The sequence below is a fragment of the Olea europaea genome, chromosome 2, assembly GCF_002742605.1.
Source record: "Olea europaea var. sylvestris chromosome 2, O_europaea_v1, whole genome shotgun sequence".
Lineage (NCBI taxonomy): Eukaryota > Viridiplantae > Streptophyta > Magnoliopsida > Lamiales > Oleaceae > Olea > Olea europaea.
The window spans coordinates 24,408,748-24,427,577 of record NC_036238.1 but is presented as its reverse complement, the minus strand read 5'-3'; the positions used below and the strand labels follow the sequence as shown (position 1 = coordinate 24,427,577).

Sequence of the window (18,830 nt, the reverse complement as noted above, 5' to 3'; positions counted from 1 at the left end):
ATTTCGAGGCAAAAGGGGTTTTTCTAAGCTTTTCCGGATCAATAAGAGTATTCAAGCTTAAAGGTGGTTTTGAAACTAATTTCATAGCATACACGCATCCCCACATAGTTTAAAATATATTTTGACAAGTTTTAGGGGGCTGTGGAAAGTCAGTTGAGTTGCGAATGGAAAATCGAGGTTTCACGAAAATTGACTAAAATGAGTTTTTGAGGAGTCGAGTGCATTTTAAACTTTTTCCATGTTGCATATTCATTACACTCATCCAAACATGTTGGGCATGAAAATCGAGATCCTAGAGGCCGGGGATGGTCAAGCACTAAAATTGTGAAACAGGAAACATTTCACCATTCAAGTGGTATATGTGATCATATAGACCACCCACAGATACGATTGCTTCTAACAGCCTATTGATTCTAACAATTGATTGCAGAGTTGATCATTCGGACTTTTCAATTCATAGATGTAGATCTCTAACCTATGAATGTGGATATTCCCAAAACTTATACAGAAAAAAGGAAGTGAGTTGGACAAAAGAAAAGCAACTTGGACAAAAAATAAGTGACTTGGACAAAAAGAAATGAAGTGGCTTAGACAAATCCTTTTTGTCGATAACCTCAGACCAATCAATTGAATATTGATTAATACATAATTCATCGCACACTACTTGCAAACGACTCTTCTGCTTAGAAACAAAATGTTCTTGAAAATTCTGGCTCCCATTTGACCATGGGGGTTCGAATCCCTCCTTACCCACAACCGGCCCAAGACATAAGGGAAATACCTTTTCTCTGGGATAGAAAATCATGATCGGGATAGTGGCCCAAAAGCTATGGAACTTGGGTGTGGGTCCTTGGAATAACTTTTTCTTTTTATTTATTATTTATCATGAATGGTGGAATCATTACAAATAGCTAGAACCCCCTATCTCTTAAATCCGAGTATTTTTTTTGTTTTACGCCCCGTAACTCTTCCTTAGCCAGGCTTGGGCAGAATAGCTAGAACCCCCTATCTCTTAAATCTCTTAAAGGCTATTCAAAATAAATCTCTTTCTTTCACTAAAGATGCTATTTTCTAAGTTCACTTTTTTTTTAGGAAGGCTTTCCTAGTGCTATATGTGGCAGCATAAAACACTTTGACACCACTTCTAAACACAAAACCTCAACACACGACACTTCACTCTCACAATTCAATGCACAACTCATTCAATTGACCAACGTCACACATACAACTCACACACAAGAGTTTCATTTTGCAACACACGCACATGAGTTAACTCATTGAATTGCACTACACCATATTCCATTTCATCAAAGAAGTGCAAGGTATGAACTCCTCTCTTAATCTTCCCTCAGTTCTTTTAAAACCGGGTTATTCAAGTCTTTTGAAAGAGTATAGGACTAGCTAGATGATGGTTTGTTGAATTGTGGTTGTGTTGTGAAAATTATGGCTTGTTTCAAGTCCTATTTCATTACAAAATTTTAGGAAAACATAATGCCTCCAATGTGTTTGATAAAATGATAAAGTGAACTAGCATGTCTAATTCGGGCCCAACTTGAATTTGGATTGGTAGGTATCTATTTAGGTTTGCATTTGATGCAAGAAATCATAAAAATTGGGTACATAAACACCAAAAACCCAACTTAGCACGTTTAGTAAACATAAAATGGCTAGGCTCACGTCTCTCACTTCGTCCTCAGTTTTCTAACTCAAATGAAGTCCATTTGACCTTAAATTTGAATGTGTGTGCTCGGGAAGATTTAGATCTTTCTCATCGATGTTTAGAGGCAAAATCACTTGGTCGATCATGGGTCAATTTGAGAAAATAGCATGGTTTTTAGCTAAGTTCGAGTTTGTGAGCCACATTTTGATTTTTTTGAGATAATAACCCTACTTCTTTACACATTTCATCGAGTATGGCATCGTTACTTTACTTTATGCTTTGTTTGGTTTCGTTACTAGATTTCATTGAGCACAAGCATTGTATATATGCATTTAGAAACAAGTTTAGAGGGACCACCATCGCTCTTTGATATTTTCGAGTTTGATCAGTGGCATTTGCAAGAACTTGGGCATCACTATCCCATCTGGGAAAGTTCCCAAGCTGCTCAACACTTTCATTAAGCACACTACTTTGGAAGCTCATGATAGAGCCTAGAAGAGGCATAGAGAAGCTAGAGAGGGAGCATCGTAGACAGCAGCCAGCCAGGTTAGGCAGTTAACGATGTTGAGATATCTCAGGCTCCACTACCACATATTGACGTCAATCCCCAATTGTTGAGATAGATATTCGTTACGACTGGCTCTAGCCGGGGTATTCAGAGTCTTCTGCAGGCCTTTTGGGCCATGAGTGCTAAATGCAAATGGTGCGGGAAGACATGTTGACCACAAGAAATTTCACAGCTACTGCCAATAAGGAGTCTCTAGCAACGAGAAGAGAGATGGAAACTTTAAATGGGCCATTGAACATGTATGTAGGCTACGTGGACGATATATAGCTGAGGGCTAACAAAGTGTGGGATCGTTTAGGCAACCTTAAAATTGAGGTTACGGGGTAGTCCACATTAATTCGGGTTGTACAGGATGAGCTAGCCCAACAATCTAAGATGATGAGGCAAATTCTAGTACGACTACCTCCACCATCGGGAGATGACACCTTAGGCTCCAGTTTCCTTCCACCATCTTCACCACCACCTCCATATTGATTGGGGGAGCATTCATTACCCCACTTTTGGTGTCTATTTTATTATTGTCCTTTAATTATGCATTTCACTAGCTTTTATTTTTTAACATTAAGGACAATGTTTTGTATAAGTTTGGGGGTGGCATAATTTTCATAGCACCATTGATATTCATCGATATTTGTATTTAATTTACTAACTTTTGTGTGATTGTTCGCGTGAAAAAAATCTGCATTCTTTACTTATTTTTGTTTATTATTTTTTGTGCTTGTGTGAGTTTGATAACATTGTTAGCAACGATATTGAATATTGGAATAGGTATGGCCTAGGAATGGTGGAAATAGTGTATGATTAGATTAGCCAATACTCGTTTATGTGAGAATTGGCATTCTTTGTGCACAATACTCATATTTTACACGTTAAGTTGGTGATTTGATTCATTATTTAGAGAAAAGTTGAATAGAATAGGTTAAACCTAAAAAACCTCTATTGCACTTATCCATAATCCATTGTTTTAGTAGTTTGGAGATGGTTGAGTTGTTACGGGCGAACACTGAGATGAGTAGAGTATTATCTCATGTGGATTTCCTAAAATCAATGAGACGAGTACGAGATGAAAGTCTTAAGTTAGAAGATGGTTTTAGAAATTGAATGTCAAAAAGGGGGGCATAGCATTAATTTGTGTGCGCATAACACTTTTTTCAAAGCCTTTATGATTCGAGCAAGTAAGCTTATAAGGGTATTTGAAAACCTAGTGTCCTAAAGTCAACTGACTTGGAAGTCCTTGGCCTAACACTCGTTACAAAGGTCACATAGAAAGCAAGAAGAGAAGCTAATACATAAAAATCATCTTCTCGAGCCTTTATAACTCAAGTGAATAAGCCTGCAAGAGTTTAAAACCTATTGTCCTAAGGTCGACTAATTTGAGAGTCATCGACCTAAAGCTCACATAAGGGGGTTAAATAAAAAGCAAATGGGGAGATGCCAAAAATAAAAAAAATAAAAAAAAATAGAATAAATGAGGAAAGAATACAAATGCATTGATTAAGGCCCAAGACATTTGGTTGATAAAACAATATCTTTAATGTGAGACAATTAGCTTAGTTTAGTCTTAACGCTTGAAGTAATCAAAAATAGGAGAGTCTCTACTTGTTAAAGTGTGAACTTGTGACGGTGAAATATATCCAAACTAAGAGAGGATAAGTATTAGAATTAACTATATTCCAACCTTAAAATACACCCTAAGCAAATTGAATGAAAATAATAAGTTTGGGTAGAGTGTGTCCTTCTCTCGAATGAAGAAAGGAAATACTTAACCACTATGGGTCGAGAGTTGAACCAATCATGAGCTTGATATGTTGTCATGAGTTTACACACACGTCAAGTTATGCATATAAGAGGTAGAAGATGATTTCGTTTTGTACTATTGAAACTGTTCATTATGTTAATTACTGAATTTTAATCCTGAGACACGGCAAGTTATCAAACCATTTTTATGTGGATTTAATGTACAATTTTGTCTGAGGATGAACAATAGTTCAAGTTGGGGGTTTGATAAGTGTATTTTACACACTTACGTTGATCATAAAACATGGATAATTGTAGATAAATATGTTGAAATATGGCTTAGTTCTATATAAATTATATTTTGTAGGACAACATTGATAAATGTGGCGGAATCTAGGAAAAACAAGTGAAAATGACCAAAATGCAAGAAAATAAAAGTTTAGGGGACCAAAGTGCAAATAGTTGAAAGATGACACAAAAGCATAAACGAGGATATGAAAGAGTTAAGGACCAAATTGGTGAAAACATAAAGCGTTTGAAGAAGAAGAAATGAGAAAAGAGGTTAAGAAACGAGAAAACGAAATTCGAGTCTAAGATGCAACTTTTGGAAGTTTGTCAATACTATGCGGTCGCATAAAAGGATCTTTCATACAGCCGGCATACCTATTTTCAGAGACTTAAAGGCCTGATTTTCATTGAACTATGCTATAGCATAGTACAATTCTGACTCGAAAAATCTGGTTTCTTTATATGATTAAAATTCTTATGAAAATCAATCTTGGAACATGTTTTAAAACCCTAGAGACATCCCTAAGAAGGTATTACACATTCCAACATATTTCTAAGAATTTTAGAGCATAGAGGGAGGCAAGAAATGCGAAGATCGACCCAAAGATTCAATTCAAAAAATAATTAGGTGATGTCGTTTCTTCAATATTCTTTTTGTTTTCTTATTTTCACGATGCTAGGCTAGATTTGTTTGTGTTAAAAGAATGATGAACCATGTGATATGACTTTTTAATCTTTAGTTTTACATTATTGACATTAAAACACATTTTTGGAGTTTGAATTGGTTTATATGAATTTATTTTCTCCATAATTATTGTGCACATGATTATATGAATTTGGTGGCTTATTTCATGCATTTAAAAAAGGAGAATAGGCTTAACATGATATAAATTATCGTAGGGTCCGATAAGGGGATAGAAATATATCACTATACTCTATGTGAATCTTTAAGTGCTCATAAAAATTCATGTATTCTTGTATATTTCTAAAACACATTTTTGGAGTTTGAATTGGTTTATATGAATTTATTTTCTCCATAATTATTGTGCACATGATTATATGAATTTGGTGGCTTATTTCATGCATTTAAAAAAGGAGAATAGGCTTAACATGATATAAATTAACGTAGGGTCCGATAAGGGGATAGAAATATATCACTATACTCTATGTGAATCTTTAAGTGCTCATAAAAATTCATGTATTCTTGTATATTTGCATCTGTTATAGAAATATAGTCGTCTCGTATATGAGAACAAGTTCAACATTACTCTAGAGAGATTATTGAATAAAATAGGAACATTGATTCGTCAAAATTCAACCGTGTTGTCAAAATATAAAACTAAATTAACAATGGATTATTGCATAGGGATTCACAATCTATACTTTATCATTCATTAGAACACTTCAACATGCATTTAAAAACAACTTGCATTTTGTTAGTTAAATCACTTATAAAAACATACTTAATTTAGTTTAGTTATAATTTGCATCACAATAACTATTGGAAAAATTGGCCGACTTTGGCACGAGTTTTGAGTGGGACCCAATTGTTCAATTTGGAAGATGAAAGTTGATTTGTGTTCTCCTCCGTGAGTACATCGAAATCATATACTTACTTGCCAAAGTTGATGCTCGAGTGAATGAGAAATTGAAACTCAAAGTGTGCCATTCAAAAGGGAGTTTATGTGGGAAAAATGAATTTGTTCCACATAGGAAAAAGATGAGGAACTCCAAAGGTCATTTCCATTAATGGTAGCTTAGCCTATAAATAGTGGCTCATTTTCCTCATTTCAACACATACAAAAAAAACAAAAGCTTTCAAATTTAGAATACACTAGAAATTCATTTGCATAGAGTTCTTTCTTGGTGGTGGTGTAGTCCAGGCACTAGTTCAGTTCCCCGGAGTGGTTTCTGCGGTGCTTGGAAGCTACTAGTTTTATCGTTGTATCCTGAAAAATGGACGCTCGTTTTAAACCTCAAGCACGGACGGTGAGGGGACGAATCTGTTTTAAGGAAACTGTGTGTAACACAGACCTCGGGTTAAAATTCTATATTTCAGTTGTTTAATTCATGTAATTTTTCGTATTAAATTTACAGTCCATGCTTCATGAATTTATGATATATTGTTCGTATGTTTCATGAATTTTAAATTCTATTGGAACAAAAGTTATTTGTTGGAAATAAAACTTTCAATGATCTGGTGAAAATTCAATATACGGTTGTTTGAATTTTGTTGATTTGCATTATTGCAAAATTGAAAAGCTTTGTCAAAAAGACCTAAACTGTCTAAGAAGAGCTTGGGATTTAAGCGGTCTGGTTGTGACCCCCCTCCTCATCTGGGAGTCTTTTAATTGCGCATTATTCAAATTGACGAGACAAAAGACAACATTTTCCGATTTTATCCACATACATTGAATTTCCTACAAGCTTAAAATAGATTTTCAGAAAGGAAAATTTGGTTTCCTATATTGATTATCTCTGAATTGATTAGTTTCTTATATTTGTTATATTGTGGAAACTAATTTGTTGTTTGGTTCTTTCGAAAGACGAAATGGCAACCGATTCCACCAACATAGATTCCAACATGGATGCATCCCAAGCTGAAGGTACCCAATCTCAGGCTGTGGGTTCTACTATAGGTGCAGGGCCTAGTTCGGCTATGGGTGCAGCTATGGCTACAGGGCCTAACTCTGTTATGACACAGACTATGGCTCCAATGCCAAGTCGTGTTGTGAGCCAACATGTGGCTAATATTCTGGTTAATGTACCAGTTAACCATGGGGAAAAGCCGGAGAAATTCAACGGCTTGAATTTCAAGAGGTGGTAGCAGAAAATGCTATTATATCTGACCACCTTGAATCTTGCGAGATTCTTGACTGAAAGTGCTCCAAAATTCCAAGAGGGTGAGGTGGATGTTCAAGCTATCAGTGCTATTAATGCTTGGAAACACTCGGACTTCTTATGCCGGAATTACATCATGAACAGTTTGACAGATTCGCTATACAACGTGTATAGCACCATGAAAATTGTTAAGGAGTTGTGGGAGTCTTTGGACCGAAAATATAAGACTGAGGATGCAAGGGCTAAGAAATTTATCGTCGGCCGATTCTTAGACTATAAGACGGTGGACTCCAAAACTATAATCAGTCAAGTGCAAGAACTCCAAGTGATTCTTCACGAAATTCATGCCGAAGGGATGATTTTGAGTGAAACTTTTCAAGTGGCTGCAATCATTGAAAAATTGCCTCCCGCGTGGAAAGATTTCAAAAATTATCTGAAACACAAGCGAAAGGAAATGAACGTTGAAGAATTGATTGTTAGACTTCGAATTGAAGAAGACAACAAGAGTTCCGAAAAGAAGTGGTTCAATCCTGGTACGGCTAAGGCCAATATTGTTGAACATGGTCAAGGTAGTAAGAACTACAAAACCAAAGCTGGGCCATCCAGTGGAAAAGGGATCAAGCTGGGACCAAAAGGGGGCATTCCTAAGAAGAAATTTCAAGGGAAGTGCTTCAACTATGACAAAGTAGGCCACAAATCTTCGGAGTGCAGATTGCCAAAGAAGAAGAAAGAGGCAAATGTGGTTGACTACATGGCACATGATGTACCGGAGATAAGTCTCGCAGCAGTCATTTCTGAAGTGAACATGGTGGGTTCTAGCCCAAAAGAATGGTGGATTGACACCAGAGCTACGAGACATGTGTGCTCTGATAAAGAGTTATATACTGCTTTTGAAGCAGTTGAGAATGGAGAGAAGTTGTTCATGGGAAATTCAGCAACTTCTGAAATCAAGGGCCAAGGAAAAGTAGTTCTAAAGATGACTTCGGGAAAAGAGCTGACTCTCAACAACGTGCGGTATGTGCCGGAAATCCGCGAGAACCTTGTGTCCGGGTCACTTTTGAATAAGCATGGTTTTCGCATTGTGTTTGAGTCAGACAAGGTCATCTCGTCGAAAAGTGGAATGTTTGTCGGAAAAGGTTATGTTTCCGATGGAATGTTTAAACTCAATGTAATGGTTGTTAAACCAAAAATGAATAATAAAGTGAATGCTTCTGTTTACTTGCTTGGGTCTTCCAATGTGTGGCATGGTAGACTAGGACACGTTAACTATAATACTTTACGTAGGCTAGTTAACTTGAAATGCATACTAGCATTCCATGTTGATTCCAAACATAAGTGTGAGACTTGTGTTGAAGCAAAATTGACTAGTTCGTCATTTAAGTCAATTGAACGAAATACGGAATCACTTGATTTAATTCACAGTGATATATGTGATTTAAAATTTGTACAAACAAGAGGTGGCAACAAATATTTTATTACTTTTGTCGACAATAGCACGAAATATTGCTATGTGTATTTGCTAAAAAGTAAGGATGAAGCGATAGAGAAATTTGTTCTCTATAAGAATGAAGTTGAAAAGCAACTTAATAAGAAAATTAAGGTGCTAAGAAGCGATCGAGGTGGTGAGTATGAAACACCGTTTGCTGAATTCTGTGCACAACACAGAATCATACATGAAACCACCGCACCGTATTCACCACAACAAAATGATGTTGTGAAAGGAAAAATCGCACTTTAAAGGAGATGATGAATGCGATGCTAGTAAGTTTTGGATTACCTCAGAACATGTGGGGGGATGCTGTATTATCAGCAAATTACCTTTTGAATAAGGTGCCCCGAAAGAAAATGAAGAAGACCCCTTATGAGTTATGGAAAGGAAGAACACCTTCCTATAAATACTTACGAGTGTGGGGGTGTCTTGCTAAAGTGGCTGTCCCAACACCAAAGAAGGTGAAGATAGGCCCGAAAACTATAGATTACATATTCATTGGATATGCACATAACAGTAGTGCTTATCGGTTTCTCGTGTATGAATCTAAAATCCAAGATATATACAGAAACACAATAATGGAGTCGAGAAACGCTTCATTCTTTGAAAATGTGTTTCCATGCAGGTCCGAAGAAGAGGCAAGTTCTTCTAAACGGACGTATGAGACTATGACTGAACATAGTCACGACCAAGAACTAGAAGAGGTGGTTGAGGTTGAACCTAGACGTAGTAAAAGGGAAAGGACAGAAAAATCTTATGGTCTGAATTTTCTGACCTATATGCTAGAAAGTGAACTTCAAAGCTATCAAGAGGCTATGAACTTCTCGGAAAGACCTCCATGGAAAGAGGCCATTAAAAGTAAAATAGATTCTATGCTGCAAAATCATACATGGGAGCTAGTGAATCTTCCACCAGGAAGTAAACCACTAGGCTACAAGTGGATTTTCAAACGAAGAATGAAAGCAGATGGAACTATTGAAAAGTATAAGGCCAGGTTGGTAATAAAAGGTTACCGACAACGGGAAGGCCTTGATTACTTTGATACATATTCTCCAGTAACGAGAATAACATCCATTAGAATGATACTTGCGATTGCTATTTTGCGAAATCTTGAAGTACATCAAATGGATGTTAAGACTATTTTCTTGAACGGAGATTTAGATGAAGAAATCTATATGGAACAACCCGACGAGTTTTCATCTCCAAGGCAAGAAAAGAATGTGTGTAAATTGGTGAAGTCATTGTATGGCTTGAAACAAGCACCAAAACAATGGCATGAGAAATTTGACAGTGTCATGATGGAGAGTGGATTTAAGATCAACGAGTGTGACAAATGTGTTTACGTCAAAGACACTAAAGACGGATATGTCATCTTATGTCTTTACGTTGACGACATGCTTATTGTTGGCAGTGACAATAAGATGATTGAATCCACTAAAAATATGTTAAACTCGAGGTTTGATATGAAAGATATGGGTTTAGCTGATGTTATATTTGGAGTGAAAATCTCAAGAACATCAAATGGGCTTGTTCTAAGTCAGTCACATTATGTGGACAAAATTTTAGGAAAATTTCATAAGAATGATACTGGCTTGGCTAGAACACCAATAGATACTAGTCAACATCTGTCTAAAAACAGAGGAGAAAGTATCTCTCAAGTAGAATACTCGAGAGTTATCGAAAGCCTAATGTACTTAATGAGCTGCACTAGACCAGACATAGCCTACACAGTCAGTAAACTGAGTAGATACACGAGTAATCCAGGAGCTGATCACTGGAAAGGAATAGTAAGAGTACTAAGGTACTTAAGATATACTCGTAATTTCGGACTGCACTATAGCAAATATCCAGCGGTCATTGAAGGATATAGTGATGCTAATTGGATATCTGACATAAAAAACTCAAAGTCCACGAGTGAATTTGTGTTCACTTTGGCAGGTGCAACTATATCATGGAAATCTTCTAAACAAACAGTGATAACCAGATCCACTATGGAATCTGAGTTTATAGCTCTAGATAAAAGTGGTGAAGAGGCTAAGTGGCTACACAACTTCTTAGAGGATATTTCAAGATGGTCAAAGCATGTGCCAACAATTTGCATATATTGTGATAGTCAATCGGCAATTGGAAGGGCACAAAACAACATGTATAATGGTAAGTCTAGACATATACGTCGTAGACATAATACCATTAGACAACTACTCTCAACTGGAGTTATCACTATTGATTATGTAAAGTTAAAGGATAACATTGCGGATCCGCTAACCAAAGGGTTAAATAGAGAGTTAGTTGAGAAATCATTGAGAGGAATGGAACTTAAACCTTTGAATGGATAAGTTAATACAAAGAAAAACCCAACCTAGTTGACTGGAGATCTCAAGATCTAGGTTCAAAGGGACAACCTAATTGTAAAGACTTGATATAATCACTGTGGGAGATATTACCTCCTGTCCATTCCTGTGATGCGACAGTGATGCCCGTAAAGATGGAGGATAAGCAATAGGCTTTTAATGATTCTTATGCGTCGAAAATCGAGCCAAGTAATGCGGGATACTTGTAATAAGAAATGACCTATGTGAGAGAGAAGTGGGGCCGTTTCTAAGGGAATTGTGTGGGGCGCAATTTTTGTGAACTCTCACAGAACCAGGCGTATGTTCATGGCCAAAATGAACATAATAATAAGAACTGAAATGTGTTAGGAAGAATCCCGTGTGAAGTGTATCATCGTTTACATAAACAGTAGAACAGTTCAAGGACATCGCGTCTACTAGTTAGCCAGTGAAGTAAATATGCTTTCACAAGCGAAGGTTCAAAGGGTAACACCTACCTATCATATGCAAGTTTCAACTGTTGAACTATATCACCAAGTCATCATGTGTCACATTCATAAGTCGTCATGTGTCACATGCATGAGTTGCTCTCAATTTTCATTCCTATGGGGGATTGTTGGAAAAATTGGCCGACTTTGGCACGAGTTTTGAGTGGGACTCAGTCGTTCAATTTGGAAGATGAAAGTTGATTTGTGTTCTCCTCCGTGAGTACATCGAAATCATATACTTACTTGCCAAAGTTGATGCTCGAGTGAATGAGAAATTGAGGCTCAAAGTGTGCCACTCAAAAGGGAGTTTATGTGGGAAAAATGAATTTGTCTCACATAGGAAAAAGATGAGGAACTCCAAAAGTCATTGCCATTAATGGTAGTTTAGCCTATAAATAGTGGCTCATTTTCCTCATTTCAACACACCAAAAAAAAAAAAAAAAGCTTTCAAGTTTAGAATACACTAGAAATTCATTTGCATAGAGTTCTCTCTTGGTGGTAGTGTAGTCCAGGCACTAGTTCAGTTCGCCAGAGTGGTTTCTGGGTGCTTGGAAGCTACTGGTTTTACCGCTGTATCTTGAAAAATGGACGCTCGTTTTAAACCTCAAGCACGGACGGTGAGGGGGCGAATCTGTTTTAAGGAAACTGTGTGTAACACAGGCCTAGGGTTAAAATTCTAAGTTTCCGTTGTTTAATTCATGCAATTTTTCGTATTAAATTTACAGTACATGCTTCATGAATTTATGATATATTGTTTGTATGCTTCATGAATTTTAAATTCTATTGGAACAAAAGTTATTTGTTGGAAATAAAACTTTCAATGATCTGGTAAAAATTCAACATACGGTTGTTTGAAATTTGTTGATTTGCATAGTTGCAAAATTGCAAGGCTTTGTCAAAAAGACCTAAACTGTCTAAGAAGAGTTTGGGATTTAAGCAGTCGGGTTGTGACCCCCCTCCTCATCTGGAAGTCTTTTAATTGCGCATTATTCAAATTGACGAGACGAAATACAACATTTTCCGATTTTATCCACATAAACTGAATTTCCTACAATAAACACTCTCATTTTTATTGTTTCAGTTAAGGTCACGATAATAGAAATTGAACTAAATCAATCATTGTGGAAAGATATTGGGACTTAATCCACTTTTTTACTGATTAACGAATTGTACACTTGTGGTGATTTTACATCAAAATATATTTTCGTGAACACTACTTTTCATCCAGTTTTGAAAATCAAATTTAGGGTCTTTTGTTTGTTGTAGCTCTGATTTGGGAAGAAGGTAAAATTTTTCCATTTTGTTTTCATTTTGTTATTTAATGTGGTAAATATGAGAGTACCATTTAACTCTCATTGAAATTGATTATAATTTATTCTAAGTTAAATTTTTGGTCAACAAATGAAATTGTGGATGAAAATCGTCCAAAAGGGCTTACCTACAATGTTTGAAAATATTAGGCCTGACCGCTACAACAAATCAAAAGTTTGGGTAAAGTTTGCTATTATTTTGACGGTTTAGGACTTTTGCAGCAATTATTCCTTTCTTATATCTTAAACTTTTTGATAACGTATTTATTTAATTCGATATCAAGATCTTATAGAAGAATAAATTCGTCTAAGAGCACTAACCACCAAAAAATTCGTACATCCACTTCAATATTACGTCGAGGATGTAGAAATATCATGCATAATGATTGTCGATTCAAGATTTGCCAAATCATTGCCAAACCTCAATAAAGTAAACTATTAATTCATAAATTGAGGTACAAAGCAATGAATATTGCATTGGCTACCATAAATTAAATTCAAGCTCTCTCTAATGGCACTTCATGATTCAATCCTGAATCCCTCTAATTCCTAGAAAACATTCCCTAATTACTCATTTTTGGCACTAAGAGCATTTTCAAAAGACTCTCTATTTTTAAAGAATATATTTTATAATTTAGAGAAACTATAAATTTAAATAGGAAAAAATCTTAAATACTCCAACCTTTTTATCTTAAACCTTGAGGGGTAGTTTAGTGGTCAAACCTTGTGTTTACTCCTCAATGGTCAACAGTTCGAGTCCCCTCAGGACCACCAATATGAGTACCTAAATATAATTTTCAGAACTCCATGAGATTAGTTGAAGTGGGCATAAATTATCCCGGACACCCACAGTCATAAAAAACAACCTTTTTATCTTAGACACTTAATTTGGAGAGTCAAACTTGTTGGGTTTATGACCCAAATTAGGAAAAAAACGTTTTCTTATTTTCATGTGATTTTATTAAAAATACATTATTTCCTTATTTCACATTATTTATATCTTTATAGTATAGTATGTACCTATAAATAGTGGCCTTTTCTTTTAGTTTAGTTCAAGCCAAAATTGCTGTTTTATAATTTTCTCTTCATATCGTCGTTATAATAAAGCATTGTTTCATCTACTTAACTCTCTTTGATTTCTTTACTTTAAATCTTGTTTCATCTTTGTGATCTTTTTACATATTTTATACGTCATTAATCTCAATCCTTACATCACCTTTGGGATCAACAAGTGGTATCAAAGCTTGGTTCTTTACGGATTTTTTGAGGTTTTTCAAAGATAGCTGCCATGAAGTATGATATTTCGTTGCTAGGTCGCAATACGAAGTTTTCTCTGTGGCAAGTAAAAATAAAGATTATTTTGATGCAGTTGGATTTGGATGATACATTGCTCGGTTTTGACAAGAAGCCAGTTGAATAGTCAACGAAGGAAAAACAATGAAAGGATAGGAAAGCTTTATCGCAGATTCATCTTCATTTATCCAATAATATTTTGCAGAACATCTTAAATGAGAAAATGGCGGCTGCTTTGTGATTGAAACTGGAGAAATTGTGCATGACTAAAAGTCTCACTAGTAAACTAACTCTAAAGCAAAAGTTATATTCCCATCACATGTTGGAAGGAGGATCACTGGAAGATCACCTTGCTGTGGTCAAGGAAATTCTCGCAGATTTAGAGACATACAAGATTAAGTATGAAGAGAGGCATCTGGCCTTGATCCTATTGTGTTCGCTGCCCACTTCAGATTTCGGGACATGATATTGTACAGTCGTGATACGCTGACTATTGAAGATGTTTATGATGCTCTATTCTCAAAGGAGAAGATGAAGCATCTGGTTGGAGCTACATTGAGGGATGATGAAGTTCCTATATCTCATGGTGATCGATGGAGGGGGCATATCGAAGAAAGTCAACTTCAGCAATTTGTATTGCTTTTACTGCAGAAGGAGGGGACACATTAAGAAGGATTGTGACAAGTTGCAGGCTAAATATAATTTAGCTGCAAATCATAGGAAGCAATCATTCAATTCGGATAAGACTAATGTTATAGAGGATTTTTCTGATGGATGTGATGTGATGTTGACCGTAGTATTTGACGTAGAGTCTAAGCTTGATGAGGAGTGGATTCTTGATTCGACATGTTCACACCATATGTGTTTCAATCAAAATTTATTTCAAACATATGAGGCTGTCAAGTAAGGTGGAGTTGTCATGTGAACCAATCAGTCTTGCCGTATTGTTAGAATCGATCGAGTTAGATTAAGTTTGCAGGATGGGACAATTAGAATAATTGATCAGGTTCGACATATTCCAAACCTGAAAAGGAATATCATCTTGTTGAGTACCCTGGATTCAAAAGGGTATAATTTCTCTGGTAGAGGTAGAGTCTTGAAGGTCTGAAAGGATGTCCGAGTTGTACTGAAGGGAAGAAAAAAGTGTCAACTATACATCTTGTAGGGGAACGCAGAACCAGTTAAGAGACAATTGGACAAATTCAGTACCATAGTCGAAATTCAGTTTGGTACAATACATTTTGTGACTAACTCTAGGTCGGGTCAGAACATTGCTGAAGGGAGCATTGGTGGTTCTGCTTTGCTACCAATTTCAGTAGATACACTGTGTTCAGTTGCTAGGGTTGGACTCATTGAGCGTAGGTACGATGGTGTCTGTAATGCTTTCGAGATCGTTGAAAGCGAAAGTTCTAGTAAGGGGCCTTCTAATCAGGCATTTGGTGTGGTTTCTGCTGTAGGGTGTGCTTCGACCCTGTTTGATCAACAATAATTCTTTGGGTGAAATTTTGGGAACCTAGGAGTTGGGTTCGGGTGTCGCTTGTGGACACCGGATAGAGAAATATGTTTTTTTTGTGATGGAGAGTTTTGGTTACTATTTTGAAGAGTTCGGTTATTTCGATGTACTTGGACATATTTTTCCAGGTGGAGAAATTTAGGAGCTTCGTTCGTTATACCGAAATTTGGGTCAAGATAGAGATTGTTGGCTTTATGATCCAAATTAAGAAAAAATTGTTTTCTTATTTTCACGTGATTTTATTAGAAATATATTATTTTCTTATTTCACATTATTTTCATCTTTATGGTTTGGTATGCACCTATAGATAGTAGCTTCTTCTTTCAGTTTAGTTCAAACCAAAATTGTTATGTTGTAATTTTCTCTTCATATCGTCATTATAATGAAAATATCATTTCCTCTGCTTAACTCTCTTTGATTTCTTTACTTTAAATCTTATTTCATCTTTGTGATTTTATTACATATTTCATACAACGACATTAATCTCAATCCTGACGTCGCCTTTGGAATCAACAAAACTTACACTCTATTTTAAATAGTTAATTCGAAGAGTCTCTTAAAACATAATATTAAAAATTGACTCTCTAAGATAGAGAATATTTCACTTGTAAAGAGTTTCTTCATGATGTTCTAATTCAATATACCCTCACATAGAAGATGAGAATCCCAATAGGTATCATCTCTCTTCGTTTTTTTTTTAAATAAAAAAAAATAAAAAGATACCTTGTCGGCGGAGTATTCATTAATGCTTGAAAGAACTAAAGCAGAAAATACAAAACTTCAGGAGATATTAAACTCTTGAGGCACCTCAAGACTAAAATTTTGATGTCGACTACATACTATTAAACAAGAATTAGACGAGCTTAGCTTGGAACTGGGAAGAAATGCACTAGAAAAAAAACATATACAGATTCATTACACATTCTTTTAAGGAAAAATGAAATATCAATGTTTAAGGTAGAAGTCAGTGGGGAATTAATCAAATTAATTAGCAAAGGGACTACTGTCAAAAGCACAAGACAATGAATATGAAAATTAATCAAGACAACAAACATCTGGGAACTTAGAAGATAAGAATGAATACTCCTATTCAGCTGACAGTAATCAGAAGATATTATTTTCTGAATGATTCATCCCTTTCCATTAAGCAGATTATCATATTACTACGAACTGCTGACGAGATTGATAAAGAATACAATCAAACCAGACTCGAGCTTATAGTCTACTGAGAGAGTTTGTGGCAGCACTCATCACTCTTCCTCCATGTGTAATCTACTACACCTAGCTATTTATCTACACAAGCGGAGAGAGAGTAGAGAGAGAAACCTGGAGCTGGCAAACTCAAAGAGCTTCCCTGTGGAGGAGAAGATGATGAGAGCAACATCAGCATCACAAAGAACTGAGAGTTCTTTGGCTTTCTTTAAGAGTCCTTTTCTTCTTTTGGAAAAAGTAACCTGCCGGGCCGAGGTGTTGTCGATTTTCTTGATCTGAATCTTCTCTCTTGCCATATTTATACTTTACCCCAACAATATAAATAGCCCACCTCTCAAGAACAAACAACAAATCAGCCCAACAAAGCAAAATATTTTATAGTATTTGTAGTAACAAAGTTAATAGGGGTTTCTAGATGTCGGCTTAATAGTGGTTCATTTTCTTGGAGAAAAGCGGCATGTTTCCATATATAAAGGAGAATAAACAAGAGAACAAAACCCTAATGAGAAAAAAGTACTAAAAGCTAAAGAAAGAAAGGGCTGCTCTATTTGGGCATTGTTTTACTGAGATTCCGATTATGAGTGAGAGACAGATGGAGTCTACGAATCAGAAGGTAGGTATAAGGAAGGAGAAAAGGAGGTAGGGGTGCAAGAGAAATTATTGAATTCTCACCAATTTTGGGGTTGGTTGATTGATGTGGCGTTTTGCGTTGGTTCTGCTGCTGCTGGACTTTATTGGCTTCTATGTGGATAAAATACTGTTTCCTTTGTCCAACAGAGAAACTTGCAGGCTCAGTCTCCAATTATTGTTCAGATGGTCAGCCCTTGGTACACATTTTCTAAATTTTTTTTTTTTTAAAATTCACTTTCATTGCATATTCTTTTAATAAACGATTAAAGGTGATGGTTAAAATATTAGAACTCAGTATTTTACCATCGTTTATCACCTTTAATCTCACCTCTCAAGCCCAGTTCCTAAAATTGTATTCAATCGAATTCACTAATTAAATCAGTATATATTTCTCGAGATCAGATGAATTCTATTAAGTCTACTTACTATCTATATGAATTTGAATAAATCTTAATTAAACTCATTAACCACCTAGGACTTCAACTAAAGATCGCAATAATAGTAAAAATGCATTTCCACATTTTACCCCATGGCCGATTTGTATTACGTGATCTAAATTTAAAAATCTCCTCAAGATTTGGTACAATTCACAAATCAGGAAATAGTGATCAAGTAGTTTAAGCACTAATAACATAAGTAAAATTAATATATAAATCAATTAAATGCATTGAAATTTAACGTTCAAATATAAATTACATCGTTTATCCTAATTAATGATTTAACTACTCATCATAAAGAAGAAAAATACAAGAAAGTATTATAATATATCACCGAATTTAAACGAAAAAGAGAGAAAAATGAATATCTTGCACTAAAATCTAAGAATCTATATTCTTCACATTGAAATCTTAAAACACTGTCCCTTAATTGTCTCCTCTTCCCTTTTTCCTAATTTGACAAACAATAGGTCTTTATACAGTGGAGTTAATTGTTCCAATGGTCACTTAACTTATGTTAATGTCTTTGATTGGCCATTGAAGTTTAAAATGTTGAGTTTTGGCCACTAAACTTTAAAAAATGTCAAATTTTGGTCACTAGACTTAAGTCAATGTCTTCAATTACTCACTAAATTTAGGCTCATATCTTAAATTGCTCAATGAAGTTTAAAATGTCAACTTTTGGCCGCTGAACATTAGAATATGTCGTACGTTACTCACTAGCATAACTGTTGAACTTTGAAAAATATCGAGTTTACAGTGAATAATGTATAACATTTTTCAAAGTTCAGTGAGTAATTTACAATATTTTTGAAAGTTCAATTGTCAAAACTCGACGTTTTAAACTTCAGTGAGTAATCAAAGACATGAACCTAAGTTCAGTGACCAAAACTCTATATTTTTCAAAGTTCAGTGGTCAAAACTAGACATTTTAAATTTCAGTGGTTAATCAAAGACATGGACCAAAGTTCAACAACCATTGGAACAATTAACTCTATATAGTGTCTAAATTGCCTTGAAAGTTGTGTACACAA

The 18,830-nt window shown here is 35.5% G+C and overlaps 1 protein-coding gene across 1 annotated transcript in view; it reads right to left on the bottom strand.

The window, feature by feature from the left end:
* LOC111367618 (MADS-box protein JOINTLESS-like) overlaps positions 1 to 17,497 on the bottom strand; it is a 30,233-nt gene extending 12,736 nt beyond the window's left edge. The window contains exons 1-2 of the mRNA XM_022988593.1: positions 17,402 to 17,497; positions 16,844 to 17,060 (exon numbers count right to left, since the gene is read on the bottom strand). Coding sequence (XP_022844361.1) covers positions 16,844 to 17,025 — 182 coding nt within the window. The 5' untranslated portion in view covers positions 17,026 to 17,060; positions 17,402 to 17,497. The remainder of the gene's footprint in view (positions 1 to 16,843; positions 17,061 to 17,401) is intronic.
* Between the last annotated feature and the right edge of the window lie 1,333 nt (positions 17,498 to 18,830).